This window comes from Phoca vitulina, unplaced genomic scaffold (genome assembly GCF_004348235.1).
Source record: "Phoca vitulina isolate PV1807 unplaced genomic scaffold, GSC_HSeal_1.0 scaffold21, whole genome shotgun sequence".
Classification (NCBI taxonomy): Eukaryota; Metazoa; Chordata; class Mammalia; order Carnivora; family Phocidae; genus Phoca; species Phoca vitulina.
Genome location: NW_022589724.1, coordinates 28,124,577 through 28,143,102, shown reverse-complemented (window position 1 = coordinate 28,143,102; position 18,526 = coordinate 28,124,577). Strand labels below are relative to the sequence as shown.

At 42.9% G+C, this 18,526-nt stretch overlaps 1 protein-coding gene across 2 annotated transcripts in view; it reads right to left on the bottom strand.

Moving 5' to 3' along the window:
* The window catches only part of ABL1 (ABL proto-oncogene 1, non-receptor tyrosine kinase), a 135,499-nt gene extending 117,548 nt beyond the window's left edge, over positions 1-17,951 (bottom strand). Inside the window, exon 1 of one of the 2 annotated variants that reach the window (XM_032418186.1) lies at positions 17,006-17,951. In XM_032418186.1, the coding sequence (XP_032274077.1) occupies positions 17,006-17,141 (136 nt within the window). In that variant the 5' untranslated portion in view covers positions 17,142-17,951. The remainder of the gene's footprint in view (positions 1-17,005) is intronic. The other variant, XM_032418188.1, reaches the window with a different exon arrangement.
* Between the last annotated feature and the right edge of the window lie 575 nt (positions 17,952-18,526).

Genomic DNA, 18,526 nt, shown 5'->3' with positions numbered 1-18,526 from the left:
ATAGAAATGTGAACTTAAAAAAACTGCTTAAAAATGCTAATAAAGAGGTGCTGAGAGTAATGGAAACTTAGGTGTAGAAATTGAAATGCACACTCCTTTCATATGGTGAACATAAGTCCTAGAGAGGCAAGCAACTTACTCAAGGACATGTCACTGGCTAGTGACACTAACGAGAGGTTGCTTAGGATTTGCTAAGAATCATGAGAGATTCTTAACTATAGAGAACAAACTAGTGGTTGATGGAAGGAGGTAGTGGGGGATGGGCTAGATGGGTGTTGGGTATTAAGAAGGGCACTTGTTATGATGAGCACTGGACGTTATATGTAAGTGATGAATCACTGAATTCTACTCCAGAAACCAATACAGCACTGTATGTTAACTAACTAGAATTTAAATAATAAGTAAATAAATAAATAAGAATATTAAATCTTCAACTCCAATAAAGAAAGAAAAGGAACAAGCTATTGTTATATACAACACTTGGATGGATCTCAAAGGTGTTAGGCTCAGTGAAAGAAGCCAGTCTTAAAAAGTTATATACTGGATGGCTCCATTTATAGGACATACTCAGAAAGACAAAATACAGTGTGAAGAGCAGGTCAGAGCTTGCCCTGGGGTGGGCATGGGCGGGGGGTGCACACAAGAGCATAAGGGAGTGTAAGTTTTCTGCGGCTCCCCCTGCTTGTGCTCTCTCTGTCAAATAAATCTTTATTTATTTATTTTAGAGACAGAGAGCATACAAACAGGGGGAGGGGCAAAGGGAGAGGGAGAGAATCTCAAGCAATTTCCCTGATGAGCGCGGACGGAGCCTGACATGGAGCTTGATCTCACCACCCCAAGATCATGACCTGAGCCGAAATCCAGAGTTGGCCACTTAAACGACTGAGCCACCCAGGCGCCCCTCTAGAATTTTCTTGAAGCACTGCATTCCAGTATGGTCATATGGTCAGATATAAACCAAGGTTTCATAGATAATCCTTAATTACCAACATGGTACAACCTTGTCACAGGCAAACTGCTCATCACAATGTTATTACCACTGGAATTTATTTCTTAATCTTCTTCTGGTTTAGTCCTTTTGGGCCTGCTCCTTATTACTGAAAGATATATTACTTTAGAATTACAAACAATAATAGCAGCAATAATTATTATTTGTTAGGGCCTAACCAAGTGCCAGGCACTGTTAGACATTTTTAATTTATTATCCTATTTCATTCTCTTATCAGTAGTAAATCAAGTAAGAACTATGATTCCTACTTTGCAAATCAAAAACCAGAGACTCCAGTTAAAAAGACTTGCTGTAGTCCCAGAACCTCGCAACACAGAGAGGATGTGCTCAGTATCTACCAAGTACATGCTGGTACCTACAGTGGCACTGCTAGTAAGTGGTAAGCTGGGGCCTGCATGCAGATAAAAGCTGTCTCCCTATTTGACTAAGAGACAGACACAGAAGCAGGAAATGGTCAAAGTACAACAAAACTCCTATATATCTCACAGTCTGTATTCTCATTTCTGGGAAGGTTTGGCTTAATTTACATGCCACACTGCCAAGGCTTACTTTTCCAGCCCACTTTATTTATTTACCTGATCTTCATTTGCTGGGAGTAGTAACAAATTCTACTCTTTTAAACACAGAATTTTAGCCACAACCAAACAAGCAGAAATTTGATAACCAGACAACTGCAGAATTTCATGAGATAAAAAATGACAAGCTTCCACATTGACCAACATTTTTCCATGTGCATTTCAAAGAACAAGAACTGAGATGGGTTATCAAAACAATTTGGGCTGAAATATGGGGGAAAGGCTTTAGAGTAAGAACCCTAAATGTGAAAGTCATTCTACCCTCGTTCCAGGCACCGTCATCTCCTATCAAAAGCCAGACAATGTGGGCAGAAAGGAGGAAGGGAGAAACAAGGAGGTCTCCAGGGCTTTGCTATTGTTTATGTGAGGTTTTTTCCTTCTACAGAAAACTATAAATCAAAACAGCTGGGCGCTCCATTCAGCAGACCTGCATAAAACTACCTGCAAACGAGACAATTAAGAGAAAGAGAGAATATCCTTCTCACCTCCCTACCTTTACTCCCTGCCCACTTTGTCTCCAGAGAAGCAAACAGTTGAGAAACATTCAACTCCACAATGTCAAACACAACTTTGGCAAATATATATACATGAATGATACGTTTGCTCAGGAAAGTTTTAGGAAGAAAGGTACATGATTGTTTACAAAAATGGAGGTTGTTGCTCTATGTAATGGGAACCACCAGAGGGTTCTAAGCTACATAATCCCAAACTTAGACTGCATTTTAGAATAAGGGCCATGGCATTATCTGGTAACTTTCAAAAATAATATGTCAAGGGCTCTGCACAATGCTTAGCATAGAGAAAGTGGGCAAGTGGCAGCCATAAAAAGTAAGGAATATATGACAATACTCGGTATCTATCTAAGATGGGTTATTTATATGCAATCCACCATCTGTGAATCACGTAACAGCTTCCAGTTTTTCTAATGCACTTCAGAAGAGATGGCAGTGTTTTTGTTGAAAATTCCAGCCAGTGGAGAAAAAGTGTGAAATGTACTCGTCAGTGCTTCTCAGAAGTATGTCAGGATAGTGCACTGTGCTGGGTGAATAACTGAAAAGCCATGTGTGCACCCCATCTGCCTCACTGCTGAGCCTACACCGACAACGACAACCACTGCAGCCGGAGCTTGTAAGTTAAGTGGTAAAAGGTACCAATACTCTTCACAAATGACCATCCTGTGAGTGTAGCCAAAACCAGGGACAACCAGAAAACATACATGACACATCTCCTCGGTACACCTCGGAATGAGCCCCACACCACAACAAAGGACAAAGACCATAGGCAAATGGCTGTGTTCCCCTCTCTTGACAACTGGTCTGTGAAGGGCATGGAGCCTCCTGCCAGAGACGGTCTAGGCTCCCACGGCGCTGCTATGCACTGACAAGTAGCTGCGGCACTCATCAATGCCAACCAACCCACTCTGCCTCTTCTCCTAGCCCCTCATCCAATTTCCTTTTCACTACATTTTTCTTACTTTGCTCATTTTCCTCTGTACTCGGTTTCAAGCATCTGAGGACAGGCGAGGTCTTGCACTCTTCTGTATAACTCACATGTCTTGGCCAAAACTTGCACTCCTATGGGGTGACTGGTATTCCCGCTATCCTCCTGCCATGCCTTCTGTGGGTGCCAGGCAGCCCCCACGACTAGCACTCACACATAACAGAGCAGCCACTCATGTAGTGTAGGGACTCGCACGTAAGCACAGGGAAGTAGCTAGCCTCCACGTCCTTTCCAGCCCTGAGATTGAAGGGCATCCCAGGTGCAAGGACATGGCTCTTAGACTGGGTATCTGTGTGCATTTATTATGAGAATCAGTATCAAAAGCATATCCCACAGAATGGTGAAAAAATAAAAGTTTTACTGAAATAAATTCTAACTCTAAATCCCCCTCATTTCAGTGCTGTGAACATTTTCAAAAGGATTAGTTCATCTTCAAAAAGTAATGTTTTTGGTGGAAAAAATACTCAAGTTATCAAGAAGTACTTGATTTCAGGGCGCCTGCGTGGTTTGGTTGGTTGAATGGCTGGCTCTTGGTTATGGCTCAGGTCATGATCACAGGATCTTGAGATCAAGCCCCGAGTCGGGCTCCCCGCTGAGCGGGAGTATGCTTGAGGATTCTCTTTCTCTCCCTCTGCCCACTCACGAGTGCATTCTCTCTCTCTTAAATAAATATTTAAAATTTTAAAATAAATAAATACAATCTTTTTTAAAGATTGTATTTATTTATTTTTTATTTGAGAGAGAGGGCATGAGCAGGAGGAGAGGCAGAGGGAGAGGGAGAAGCAGACTCCCCACTGAGCAGGGAGCCCGATGTGGGGCTCGATCCCAGGACCCCGGGATCACAATCTGAGCTGAAAGCAGATGCTTAACCGACTGAGCCACACAGGCACCCATAAATAAATAAAATCTTTAAAAAAAAAATCCAAAAATCTTTAAAAAAAAAAAGTATTTGATTTCAACCCCAGCTCTATAACAAATCAGCAATATAATCCTAAAAACACGTCGTTGCCATCCCGAACCAGAGCTTTCTCTACTGAAAAACAGGAATAACGTCTATGCTACCGGTACCGTGAATCGAAAAACAAGTGCTTTATAAATACTTAAATCTTTCACATCCACAAGAGACAGATAATCTTTGCAATTCGGGCTGCTACAGAATCACCAATAAAACCAGGAATTACTGTATGATATTGCAGAAGTACAAAGTACAGAAGTTTATGTTGAATCCATGCATCACCAGGGCAAATGCTGGAGCTGTTCACTTTGACTAAATTCTTGGAACCAGACTGGCTGCCTTTCTTTCATAAAAGTGCAAGTGCCAAAAATAAAATCCATTAAGTAAAGGTTCCAATTAGTATTGTAGGTATTACTATAAATTCAGTGCTATACTCATGCACTGTATCTCCAGATTCAGTTAGTGGCCACAAGTAGCCCTTGACATAAAAAGGTAAGAACTGAGATGAAAGGCACGGCAGGCTGGGGGTCTCCTCACCGTGTAACAACCATGATCAAGTTGAACAAGCGCCCCCTGGCCCCGGCCCATTTGCTGGACCCACCCCCACACTGTTGGTTCAAAGGCGGCAACCATTTTCCCAAGCAGATGGCCAATGGTGGTCCTTAGGACTGTAAACTGGACACTAAGAACCTGCTGTTGGCTGGCTATCTTGTCCCCTTGTTCCAGGGTAGTCGACTGTACTACCCGAGATTGACAGTGCATAATACAGAGTGGGCACTGAGATAATCAATGATATTCCATTCCATATTTACTGAGCATCTAGTCTATAAAAAATATAATGCTGGACCCATGGAGATTACAAACATGGTCTCCACCAGCAAGGAACCAAGTGCTAAGTGTAAAAGAAAAGTAGAATTAAAAAAACAAAAACAAAAAACAAAAAACACATACAAGAAAGGTGAATCTGGAATAAGCAGATATTTTGAAATTTTCAACAATTTACAGGAATCATTCAGCCTTTATGATTAACAAGAAAAAAAAAAAGTCTCCTGAAGTGGTTTCCTTTCATAAGTAAGAATTCTTTTTTTTTTTTTTAAGATTTTATTTATTTATTTGAGAGAGACATAGCAAGAGAGGGAACACAAGCAGTGGAAGTGGGAGAGGGAGAAGCAGGCCTCCCGCCGAGCAGGGAGCCTAATGCGAGCCTCGATCCCAGGACCCTGGGATCATGACCTGAGCCAAAGGCAGACGCCTAACGACTGAGCCACCCAGGCACCCCATCAGTAAGAATTCTTTATATTCCATTATTTATTTCTAGAATCAAAGTAATCTATAGATTTAGTGTAATCCTAGTAGAAAATCCCCAGGGGTATTTTGTTTCGGTAGAAAATTGATAAAACTGATTCTAAAATGTATTTGTAAATACAAAGGAGAAAGAAAAGCCAAGACAATCTTGAAGAACAAAACTGGAGGTCTTACTCCACGACATATTAAGACTTACTTTAAAGCGACAGTATTTAAGATAGTATGACCCTGGTGTAAGGACAAACAGAACAAATGAACAGAGTAAGGAGTTCCCAAACAGACCCACACATATATCAATACCTGATTTATGAAGCAGCAAATGCGTTCTTCAATTAAAGAACTAGGTCAATATGGAAAAAATAAAAGTAAACCATCATCCCTGCACAGAAAAGTCAAATCCAAGTGAAACTGTAGATCTGTGTATGAAACATAATAAAATAAAATTTCCTCATGAAACCTGAAACTAATGTAACACTGTATGTTAACAACACTGGAATTAAAATAAAAACTTAATTAAAAAAAAAGAACTTCCTCATGACCTTGGTGTAGACAAAGATTTCTTATATTGGACATAAAAAAGCACCAACCTTAAAGAAAAAAAATTGTTAATTGAACTACATTAAAATTAAAAACTTTGGTTCCTCAAAGTCACCATTAAGAGTGAAAAGGGGGATGCCTGGGTGGCTCAGTCGGTTAAGCTTCTGCCTTTGGCTTGGGTCATGATCCCAGGGTTCTGGGATCAAGTCCCACACTGGGCTCCTTGCTTGGCAAGGAGCCTGCTTCTCCCTCTGCCTGCCACTTCCCCGCTTGTGCTCTCTTTCTCTCTCTCTTTGGCAAATAAATAAATAAAATCGTTAAAAAAAAAAAAAACTTTCAAAATTTAAAAAAAAAAAGTGAAGGGGCACCTGGGTGGCTCAGTCATTAAGCGTCTGCCTTTGGCTCAGGTCATGATCCCAGGGTCCTGGGATCGAGCCCCGCGTCGGGCTCCCTGCTCAGCGGGAAGCCTGCTTCTCCCCCTCCCACTCTCCCCTGCTGTGTTCCCTCTCTCGCTGTGCCTCTCTCTGTCAAATAAATAAAATCTTTAAAAAAAAAAAGTGAAAAGGCAAGGGGCGCCTGGGTAGCTCAGTCAGTTAAGCGTCTGCCTTCCGCTCGGGTCATGATCCCAGGGTCCTGGGATCAAGCCTCGAGTTGGGCCCCCTGCTCAGTGGGGAGCCTGCTGCTCCCCCTGCCTGTGCTCTCTCTGTCAAATGAATAAAATCTTTAAAAAAGAAAAAAAAAGAGAGAGTAAAAAGGCAAGCCACAGAGTGTGAGAAGATATTAGCAGTATATATATCCAACAAAAGAACTGTACTGAGAATATACAAATAACTCCTACACATCAGTAAGAAACATAACTAGAAAAATGGACAAAAGAGGTGAGCTGACAGGTCACACACACACACACACAATACATATTTATGGCATCCAAATGGCCAATAAGCATAATGGAAAGGTGCTTTTCAGTGAGTCATCAAAGAAGCCAGTGAATCAAAACCACAATGAGATACTACCGCACAACCACACGAAAAGCTAGCATTTAAAACACTGACAATATCAAAGTCTGTAAAGAATGTAAAACCACTGGAACTCTCCTATCAGACAGGCTTTGCCCTAAGCGAAATATTCGAGACAGCTGTTTCCAGGTGATAAACAACAGGCTCAGCAGGACTGTGATCCTTGAGAAGAGAAAAACACAAGGTGAGCTGCCTGTCACCTCCGACTTCCTGCCTTGGGGCACCTTCCCAGCCACGGTGCAGGGAGTTGGAGCCCAAACCAAAGTGGGAGCAGTCTCCTGGAACTGAGGAAGCAGACTGAGACGGGGATTCAAGGCTGGAGGCTGCGGAGGCAGCTAGAATGTGCAGGGGAGAATATCTGAGAGGAGGGGTTGCATGGGGGGCAGAAGAGGAGGGAGGTGCCCTGTGGGTCCCTGGCAGAGGGCTGGGCAGGGACCAGGTAAGGTAAGATTCTGGAAAGCCTAACAAACAGCAGTGATTGTAGGGTGAAGCTCTCACGGTGCCCGACATTCAAGCGTCAGCCAATCCAGCGTGGAGAAGACCCGCTGAGCACCTCTGTTCTTTAGCTGACATTCCAGAAAAGCCAAGCATTAAGTCTAAAGAACGCCCTCTAGAGTAAGGGCCATGCCTGCGGACTAAGGATAAATCCAAAACAGACTCACTCTAACAAAGCATAAAACCAAGCCTGACAGGGTCAAAACAACAGGCCAGGAACTGCCTGTCAGAAATGAAAGCCTCTAAAAACAAAACAAAACAAAACAAAAACAAAAACAAAAGAGAAAGAAAGAAAGGAAAAGAAATGGGACACCTTGGTGGCTCCATCGGTTGGGTGTCTGCCTTTGGCTCAGGTCATGATCCCAGGGTCCTAGGATCAAGTCCCACACTGGGCTTCTTGCTCAGCGGGAGCCTGCTTCTCCCTCTGCCTGCCACTCCCCCTGCTTGTGCGCTCTCTCTCTCTCTGACAAATAAATAAATAAAATATTAAAAGAAAGAAAGAAATGAAAGCCTCTCTAAAGTAAGACAACAAGATCCAGAATCCCTATGGTGTGACATCCACATATCTGACACACAATAAAAAATTAGTAAACACACAAAGAAGCATGAAAATGTTGATTCGCAATGTAGAGGAAAAGGCAATCCATAAAAACAGACCCCAAGATCACCCAGATATTTAAATTAGCAGATAAGTTCTTTATTATACCTTTAAGAATTTGGAAGCAGGGGCGCCTGGGTGGCTCAGTCAGTTAAGCGTCTGCCTTCGGCTCAGGTCATGATCCCAGGGTCCTGGGATCGAGCCCCTTTGTCAGGCTCCCTGCTCGGTGGGGAACCTGCTTCTCCCTCGCCTCCCCGCTCATGCTCTCTCTTGCCACCTCTGTCTCTCTCTCTCAAATAAATAAAATCTTCCAAAAAGAAAGAAAGAAATTGAAGGCAAAGATGGGCCTGATGAGTGAGAAGATGGTGAATCTCAGTAGAAAATGCAAACTATCAAAAAGAACCACATGTAAATTTTAAAATTGAAAATAGCACATCTGAAATGAGAATCGTAAAGAGACGGACAACTGCAGAGGGGTTAGTGAACTTGAAGAGAGATCAACAGAAAGTACCCAAACTGAACAACAGAAAGAAAAAAACCGTGGTGTTGCTGACCCACCTGAGCTTCCAAATACATGAAACAAACTGACCACATTTGCAGTTACAATCCCGTCCTAAGTACCACACGCTCCTGCCTTGTCCTTTTCTTCACCAATCGTGCTAGAAGGCTGCCTATTTTACAGATGCTTTCCCACGTCAGCTTTTGGTTTTACTGACATTTCCATTTCTTAATTTCTGTTGTCATTGTTACTACTCTCTTACGTCTGAGTACTGTGGACTACTTTGTCTTCCTAGCTTCTTGAGTTAAATGCTTAGGTTTATCCCTCCAGTCTTTCTTGTTTCCTAATAACTGCTTTTAAGGCTAAAAAAACTGATAGAATTAAAGGGGTAAGGGGTAGAATCCATCATCATAGCTGCTGATTTTTAATACCCGTCTCTCAGTGAAAAAAGAGACCCCAAGACACTCAGGAAAAGTACAGATAAAATAGGCAGACAAAAAATAAGTAAGGAAGGGCGTGTGGGTGGCTCAGTCGTCTGGCATCGCCTTCGGCTCAGGTCATGATCCCAGGGTCCTGGGATCAAGCCCTGCATTGGGCTCCCTGCTCCGCGGGAAGCCTGCTTCTCCCTCTTCCACTGCCCCTGCTTGTGTTCCCTTTCTCGCTGTCTCTCTGTCAAATAAATAAATAAAAATCTTAAAAAAAAAAAAAAAAGTAAGGATGTGGAAGATTTTAAACAACTATCAACCAACTTGATCTAATTCACATTTACAGAAAATTACAACTGCAGAATATATATTCAAGTACAAATGGAACATTCAGTAAGATGGGTCATATGTGGGGCCAGAAAATTAGTCTCAAGTAACCGTCAAAAGACTGAAATTTATAGAAGATCTTCTCTGACCACAATGGAATTAAGTTAGAAATCAGCAAGATATTTAGACTCCCCAAATATTTGGGAATTAAACACTTCAAGAACAACACATCAGGGGCACCTGGCTGGCTCAATCAGTAGAGCATGTGATTCTTTTTTTTGTTTTTTAAAGATTTTATTTTTATTTTTATTTATTTGTTTGTCAGAAAGAGAGAGAGAGAGAAAGCCAGCACAAGCAGGGGAGCAGGCAGAGGGAGAAGCAGGTTCCCCTCTGAGGAAGGAGCCCGATGAGGGACTCAATCCCAGGACCCTGGGATCATGACCTTAGCCGAAGGCAGACACATCACCGACTGAGCCACCCAGGTGTCCTGAGCATGTGATTCTTGATCTCAGGGTCGTAAATTCAAGCCCCATGTCGGGCACAGAGTTCACTTTAAAAAATAATAGTAATAAAATAAAAAAGCACATCAGAATTTATGTTCAAGAAAGAGGTGGGACCCAAGCAGAGTTCTGAAAGGCAGGCAGGTTGTAAACACATAGAAGAGCAACGTCAGGGTACAGCCACCAAAGAGGAGAGGAGGTAGGGAATGGCGGGATATGCGTCAAAGGAGGCCTTCAGGGAGTGCTTTCTTTTACCACAGCTCATCTTCTAAGTAGCAATTTTAACCTTTTCCCCCTAGACCCAGATAATGTGCTTGATATACTCCTATGGGTATAATTCTCAGCTCAAGCATGTTAACTCATCTCCATTCCCCCATGCAAAAAATGCATTATTTGCAACACGCGTCACAACACACAGTGTATATCACATGGAGATCTGAAGCCCGAGTGAAATCCTTAACCAAGAGAAAATGATTTCATGTTTTCTCCAATTTTTATTATTTTCTTTGATAGAATGCTTCATTAAGGAAAAAATTCTTTTGGTTAAATCATTTTTGATCATCCTCCTTTATCCCACAACTGAAATTCCTGTTTTCTTCTATATAAGGTTTCATGAAAAGAGGGCCATATAAAATGTATTCACCTACAGGAAATAACGGGTGTGTTAAAGAAAATATTACATATACACAATTCCGCATTTTCACAGTTCAGAACTTAATCCCTAACAATAAGTACATAAATATAATCTTTCCAAACAACCTATTTTTAAGAATCTGACTGATTTAACTTCAGTACCTTTAAGACTCCATAGTTGCACTGTTTCCCATCTTCTGAGGTATATGGATACCCAGTACAATTTAACAGTAATGGGAATTAGTGTTAATCTATCAAATTCCTGTTCTATTACCTTCAATAAAGTTTTTTTTTTAAGATTTATTTTATTATTTATTTGAGAGAGAGAGCGTGCACAAGCAGGAGGGGCAGAGGGAGAGGGAGAGAGAGAACCTCAAGCAGACTCCACGCTGGGCACAGAGCCCGACACGGGGCTGGAGCTCACAACCCTGAGATCACGACCTGAGCTGAAACTAAGAGTAGAGTCTTAACTAAGTGCACCACCCAGGCACCCCTACCTTCAATAAAGTTTTATTTGAGAACTGTAACATAGTTTGTTTGTTTTTTTTTTTTAAAGATTTTACTTATTTATTTGACAGAGAGAGACACAGTGAGAGAGGAAACACAAGCAGGGGGAGAGGGAGAGGGAGAAGCAGGCTTCCCGGGGAGCAGGGAGCCCAATGCGGGGCTTGATCCCAGGACCCTGGGATCATGACCTGAGCTGAAGGCCAACGCTTAACGACTGAGCCACTCAGGCGTTCCTTATTTTTTATTTTTTTTATTATTATTATTTTTAAAGAGATCACTGGGTCAGCAGTTAAATGCATTTGCAAATTTTTTTTAAGATTTTATTTATTTATTTGACAGAGAGAGAGACAGCGAGAGAGGGAACACAAGCAGGGGGAGTGGGAGAGGGGGAAGCAGGCTTCCCGCAGAGCATGGAGCCTGATGCGAGGCTCGATCCCAGGACCCTGGGATCATGACCTGAGCCGAAGGCAGACGCTTAATGACTGAGCCACCCAGGTGCCACTGAGAACTATAACATAGTTTTTTAAACTGAGAATAAACCATTTCTTAAAGTCAGTTTTCAGGTAAGCTCATAAATAAAACATGTGACATAACCAAATTAAATAATATCCTGAAGCACAGAGATGTACTAGCTTAAAATTAGAAAATCCAGAAATAATTTATTTTTTTAAAAAACTTCAATTTTTTATGCATAAGAAAACTTATTTTTTATTTTATTTAATGTTATTTATTTTCTTAAGTAAACTCTACCCCCAACGTGGGGCTTGAACTCACAACCCCAAGACCAAGAGTCACACGCTCTACCAACTGAGCCAGCCTGGTGTGCCTACAAAACTTTTTAAATTGAAACGGTTATTTTATATTTAAAACACTCACTACCAAGAAGAATAGGGAAAGTTGTGTGCATTTTTTTGTTAAATCTGCAACTTTTTGATTTAGAAAAAAAAAATCCTCAGAGAAACAGGATTTAAAACTTAAAAATGAGTTAAAATCAAAATGTGAATGTGAATGTCACCACCCCCCGAAAAAGATTCAAATTAATCCTACATAAAAATGTAAAGTCTTAATTTCATAAACCACTGAATGTCACCTTACATATTTGAAAGGTTCTTACTTGGAGATTTCTCCCTTGGGCTTGTCATCCTTCTCATAGCTTTAAATACCACCTATAGGGGCGCCTGGGTGGCTCAGTCATTAGGCATCTGCCTTCGGCTCAGGTCGTGATCCCGGGGTCGTGGGATCGAGCCCTGCATCGGGCTCCCTGCTCCGCGGGAAGCCTGCTTCTCCCTCTCCCACTCCCCCTGCTTGTGTTCCCTCTCTCGCTATGTCTTTTCCTGTCAAATAAATAAATAAAATCTTAAATAAATAAATACATACATACATACATACATACATACATACCACCTATAACCTGATGACTCCCAGGCTCCCTCTCCAGCCTGGACTGCCTCCCTGAATTCACACTGGTAGACTCGAATGCACTCAAATGACACATCCACCTGGATGCCTACTACTAGGTATCTCGAATGTAGCATGCCCAAAAAGCAGCTCCTGACCTTCATCCCCTGCAACCCACCTCCCCAAAACCCCACTCTTCTAGTCTACATTTCAGTAAAAGACAAATCCATTTTTCCAAAAACCTTGGAGTCATCCTTGACTTCTCTCACATCCTACTCACCCCACCTCATATCTAATCCAACAGCGAATCTAGACAGCTGTGCCTGCCGGTATTCACAGAATTTGAACCCTTCACCACCACCGCCATCCCGGTCCAAGCCATGACCATTCTCATTCAGATGAGTACAGCCAACCCCTCAGTGGAACCCCTGCTTTCTCTTTGCTCTCCTTCAGAATACAGCAGCGAGGGACATTTTAATAAAACATAAGTCAGGGCGCCAGGGTGGCTCAGTCGTTGGGCGTCTGCCTTCGGCTCAGGTCATGATCCCGGGGTCGTGGGATCGAGCCCCGCATCGGGCTCCCTGCTCCGCGGGAAGCCTGCTTCTCCCTCTCCCACTCCCCCTGCTTGTGTTCCCTCTCTCGCTGTGTCTCTCTCTGTCAAATAAATAAATTTAAAAAATAAATAAATAAAACATAAGTCAGGGCCTGTTACTCCTTCCCAAACCACATGAGTCAAAGTCAAAATCTTCAAATGGTCAACAAGGTGACATTCTTCTCCAGTCATTCTCTCCTCACCCCCATTTTATCTCCTACCAACTCTCCTTTTGCTCTCTGTTCCAGCTACTCTGGGCTTCTCCTAGAACACGCTAAACAAGCTCTGCCTGGGGCCTTTTGCACCCTGATTCTCTCTGCCTGAAATGCTTTTACCCCATTATTTCCAAGGCTTGTTCCCTCACCTCCCTCCCAATGCCACTTTCTTAGGGGGGGCCTCCCTAACTAAAATCACACCTCTCAACATTCCCTAGCCCCTTTCCTGTGTTATTTTTCTCCCCAGCACCTGCTACCATCTAACATACTTTATATTTCACTTACCTAGCTTATTTATGGTCTGTCTCTTCCCACTAGAATGAATTTGTAAATTCCAGGAGGGCAGGGATGTTTTTTGTTTAAACAGCTAATGTTTCACAGATGACTAAAACATTACCTGATACATAGCGTGTGCTCAATAAGTATTTGTCGAAGAAAGAAGGAATCGCTAAGAAAAGAGGTTTACTAGTGAATGCTTTTATGCCTCTTTTACCAACTCTCCTGAAAGTGAACTTTCTTTAGTCAAGCCACTGAAATTTGGAACATACGACGCATGAAATAATATGGCTTCTTTTTTTTTTTCTCCCTGTACACATGACTAGCCCTTCTGACCCTGAATGATCCTGGCAAAAAAACTGCCATCTGCCCTCTCCTTCCAGATTCATCACTGACACCCTCATCTACCAGTATTCTTGGCTTCCAGATTCGTGCCTGATCCAACACTGTATAACTGCAAATTTTTTAATCCAACCTATATGGATATTAACCAACTCTTAGATCACCTATAAAAGATCAACAATTTGTAACACAAAGTAAGACTGTGTTCCCCTAGAAAAAGAACACCCGAGGTCCAAGAAATTGATTTGCCTTCAGTAAAACATGACTTAGGCAAATTCTTTCATAAAAAGCTGCTGCGGGGTGCCTGGGTGGCTCAGTTGTTTGGTGTCTGCCTCCGGCTCAGGTCATGTCCCAGGGTCCTGGGATCGAGCCCCACATCGGGCTCCCTGCTCCGCGGAAAGCCTGCTTCTCCCTCTCCCACTCCCCCTGCTTGTGTTCCCTCTCTCGCTGTCTCTCTCTCTGTCAAATAAATAAATAAAATCTTAAAAATAAATAAATAAATAAATAAAAAGCTGCTGCAAGGAAGTGACTATTTGGCTGGGCTGCCATCAGTTTGGTTTTTACATCTCTGTATTTTTTGCATTATAAAATAACACAAATTTGTCAGAGAAAGAAATCACAAATGCAAAGTAAAAAGTACAAGTTTTCTCCCATTGTGCCGAAATCCCAATTCCCATACCATGCTGACTCATTTCCAATTCGCTTTTTTCCACTTAACCACTACCTGGATGCCTTTCAGGGTTAGTACTTTAGAGCACACCTGCAATAAACAGCCTTGTGTGCCTCTGTGACAGACCCCCTATAGGAGCAGTTCTTAAACTTTTTTATCTCAGGACCTCTTTACACTCTTGAGAATTACTAAAGACCCCCAATGAGCTCTTATTTATATAGGCTATTTCACCAATGTTTCCATATTAGAAATTTAAACTGAAAATTTTTTAATTATTAATTTAAAAACATTTTTTATTACTAGAAAATAACTCTTCCACAAAAAAAGTAGCCTTTTTAGATAAGTAGATTTTCTTCTTTGAAGCTGCACCAAAACACCTTAAGTGGTAGTTCCTTAAAGGTTAGTTGTGATGTAGAATCTAAAACTGTATCAGGGAACTTTTGTATTGTTACATTAAAATCCATTGGTCCATCTTGCACCTTGGATGGATCTTTTACCTGTGTGTGATTTTATAATATCACGTATTGATCACTTAGAAAATACTGGCTCACTGAATTATGTAGATTTTCTGAACAATACATTTCATTATATCAAAACATCACATTTGTAAAATATCACCACCAATCTCTACATCACAATAGCAGATACAAGTTTTCCAAAATCCTAATTTTCATTGGAAAGCTAAAATTTTATCACTGGCAACATATACTACCAGTTGTTTTCCTTGAAAGACTCCTTTATACTCTTTTTAGCCTGAATAACCATTGTTTGTCAGTGGTAGTTGAAAAATGGTAGTTCCATGAAAAAAGCAGCTAGTACAGCTTGCAACTCAAACAACTGCCCATCTGCTTCTCTTGGAGATAACCGATATCCCTCAGTGCACAGCAGAAGTGCTTTACGTGTACTTCTCATTTCAACCTACAGCGTACTAAAAAAAACGTATACGCAAGGGCCAATGGTTCATAAAATTAATCTTTCCTGCTTCATCAAGGACATTCTTTAAGTGAAAAACGAATTTTTATTGTATGTATTTATTTATTTATGAGTGCATGGCACAATGTATTTATCACGAGCACAAAGAACACACTGGCTACTAGTAGAGTGAGGTGTAGTGCTACCGCCTCGATTCGTGCTCGGGAGCCTGCATGACCTCCGCACCATTCACCATCCGTGCGAAGAGTGCAAATAACATCTAAGTATTGCATTAATATGAAAACAGTTTTAACCTCAACTCTCTGAAAGGGTATCAGGGACACCTAAGGGACTATACTGTTCTGTACGAGAAGAGCTTCCTGGATGTGAGATTACCGGGTTATTGGTATATGCATTTTAAATTCTGATAACTTTGGCCAAAGCTCTCCAAAAAATATGTACCAATTTTCATTATCTAAGGCTGCATGATCATCACTAGTTAAAAACATAAATAATTCACTTTATAAATCCTGAATTGGGAAAGCACCATAATGTAACAAATTTCCATTTTTGCCTGTCTAAAACCAGGGCTAAAATGTAACTAATATTTCAAGGAAAAATACAATTCGAGTACTCAAATCATTTAGATGAGGTATTTTTCTCTAAGAAAGTAAAACCTCCACAGTCAAGTGCAAGTTCATGCAACAGAGACCTTTGTTTACTGTGGTCACCCATTGTTAAAAGGCATTTGAGATCGAATTTCAAAGTATATGCCACCTGCACTCATCTCACATTTGCTTATAGAGTGGGTGGGACCGATATTTCAATATAAAGTACACAGTTTGAAAAATGTGAGGCCGCAACAGTACAAACAGGCCCCTAATTAACTGGCTCACGGCTGGCCCCTGATACGAACATCTGTCTAAGCTGACCCTTAGCTTTAAACCTACACATAGAATTATGGGAAGTATATGGTATAACACATACTGTCTGCAATCAAATGCCAACTATATTCATAAAAATGTCAAAGGCAACCTTTCTTGCCCCAAATGTCATCCAAAATAGGGAGAGAGGAGGATAAAAGCTCCGTCCATCCCTGGGGAAACGATTACTCCTGTGTAAGGTAAAATAACCAGAAGAGGGGGGTATCCTCAATTCACAAGGGACACTGCTTCCCCACTCAATTTTTCCCACGTAGCTCCAAAGTGCGTATTTTCGAGTCCTACTTACGACTGAAAAGGTCAAGGATATTAGTGTCAACTAGGATCTGTGGTTCTTAACCTTTTGGGCAACACAGGCACTCTTGAGGATATGATACAAGCTCCCTGTGGATAAAGCAGTAAAGGATCCATGTACCTCGGGTAGAGCCCAAGCCTAAGGTTTAGAGCAGGATCATGGACTCTGATCCTGAGAAACCACTTAAGTCCAATCTCCTCAGGAAACTGGAAGAGTAAAATGGCTTATCTAAAGTCAACAGTGAGTTAGAAGGGGAATTAGGCAAGAAATAAACAACTCAAAGAGATTTTGAATAAAGCCATCCAGAGTCCCCAAGTAACTTCTTCTTATACAAAGAAAGTTCCACCACAAACTAAGAGAAAACTATAGTAACACAAGTTTTAAGTACAGCTGGACACAAACGCTGTTGTTCAAAAGTCCCTTATGCATCCCTAAGCTGATACAGGAGGAAAAATATGACCAGAAAGCTTGAACAGCACTCACCATGTTCCACAAAAACATTGCAGTGTGGACCCCCATGCCTCGATGATTCCTTCTTCCCTGCTCCTTTGATAAAGTGCAGGGCAGGCAAACTTGGCCTTCTCTGGTCCCCAAGAACTTTTCCAGGCTGCTGCCCCATAAAGTAATAATAGGCACCCCTTTCCAGAAGAGGGTTCAAGATCTTCCAGAACGGTCAGTGGGCTTAAAAAGAAACAGTATATATTTGGGATTTCACATTCACCGAATCTCCACAAGTCAGTAATTGAGGTCAATCACAAAAAGACATCTTCCGTAAAAAAAAGGAAGCAGAGTTTCTAGGTTGACATATGTAAACAGGAGTTCCGATTACTTCTGCAGTTTATCAATTTGAAGTAATGTAATTGCAGTGCTACCCAAAAGCTTCTTGAGCTTAAGTGTCTTTTACTGGCTGAGTAAGTTTCTGTCTTTTCAAGAAGAAAAACAAACATTCACAGGGATGCTGTCAAAGGGTCAGTAACACTAAAGTCATTTCGATTCCCACAACATAAAGGAAATGTTGATCGTCTCTGGATGCTTCTCCAGAACTTTTCCTGTGGAAGTCACCCACCCCCTTAGTTTCTTCATCTTCCGACAAATTTCCTGCCCAACTAGCTGCCGCTCCTGCTTCTCCACCGTGCGCTCCGGAAAAGGACACGGGGCCCCCAGACTTCAGCGAGAGCTCGCCCTCGACTCTGACGAGAAGGAATGCACTGCCAGCAACTTTTAAGTCCGCTTTTTAAAAGGCCTGTGAAACCAGTCCAGACTTTTCCTTTGCATTAAAGTTTTTGTTTGGGCTGAGACTAAGGGGACCGTAGGTGACATTGGAAGAAGTCAGGGCATTGGAGGCTCTCGGGAGCAACCTGGGGGAAAGGGGAGGCCACTTGACAGCAGGGAGGGAATATGAATGGGGGGGCTCCGTGGCCAAACTGGAGGCCGGGAGAGGGAGCGAGGGGCGGACCGGGGGGTACGGGGGAGGCTGCCGGGGCGGGGCACGGGCGGCTTACTCGGGGGCGTCGCTCCTCCACGCCTCAGGAAACGGGGTGTCCCAGGTCTGGGGGAAACAGAGACCACCCCCAGTGTCCCAGAGCCGGGGCAGGGCTGTACGGGACGAAGGACCCTCGCGGCCCGGGAAGGCGGGAGGCGGGCGGAGAGGGGAGGCCCGGCCGCCTCAGCTGCCCCGAGCCCAGGGGTCTCTGCCCGAGACAACCTCTCCCCCGGCTCCGGACGTTGCTACAGCCGCCGCCGCCAGGCAGTCACATCCCCGGAACTCCGCCGCGAGACCCAGCCTCCCCCCGTAGGTGGGGGCCGTGGACAGTGGAGGGGCTCCTCAGCCGCAGGACCCGGGAACCGGCTCCGGCTCCAGCGCTGCTCAGGGACGGACACCGACCCCCGCGGCCGCCATGATGGATTAGGAGCCGCTCCACAACGAGGCCAGACCCCGCCCCTGACCCCGCCCCCGGCGACGTCCGGCGCGCGCCTCGCGGGGACCCGGGCCCTCCCGGCGCC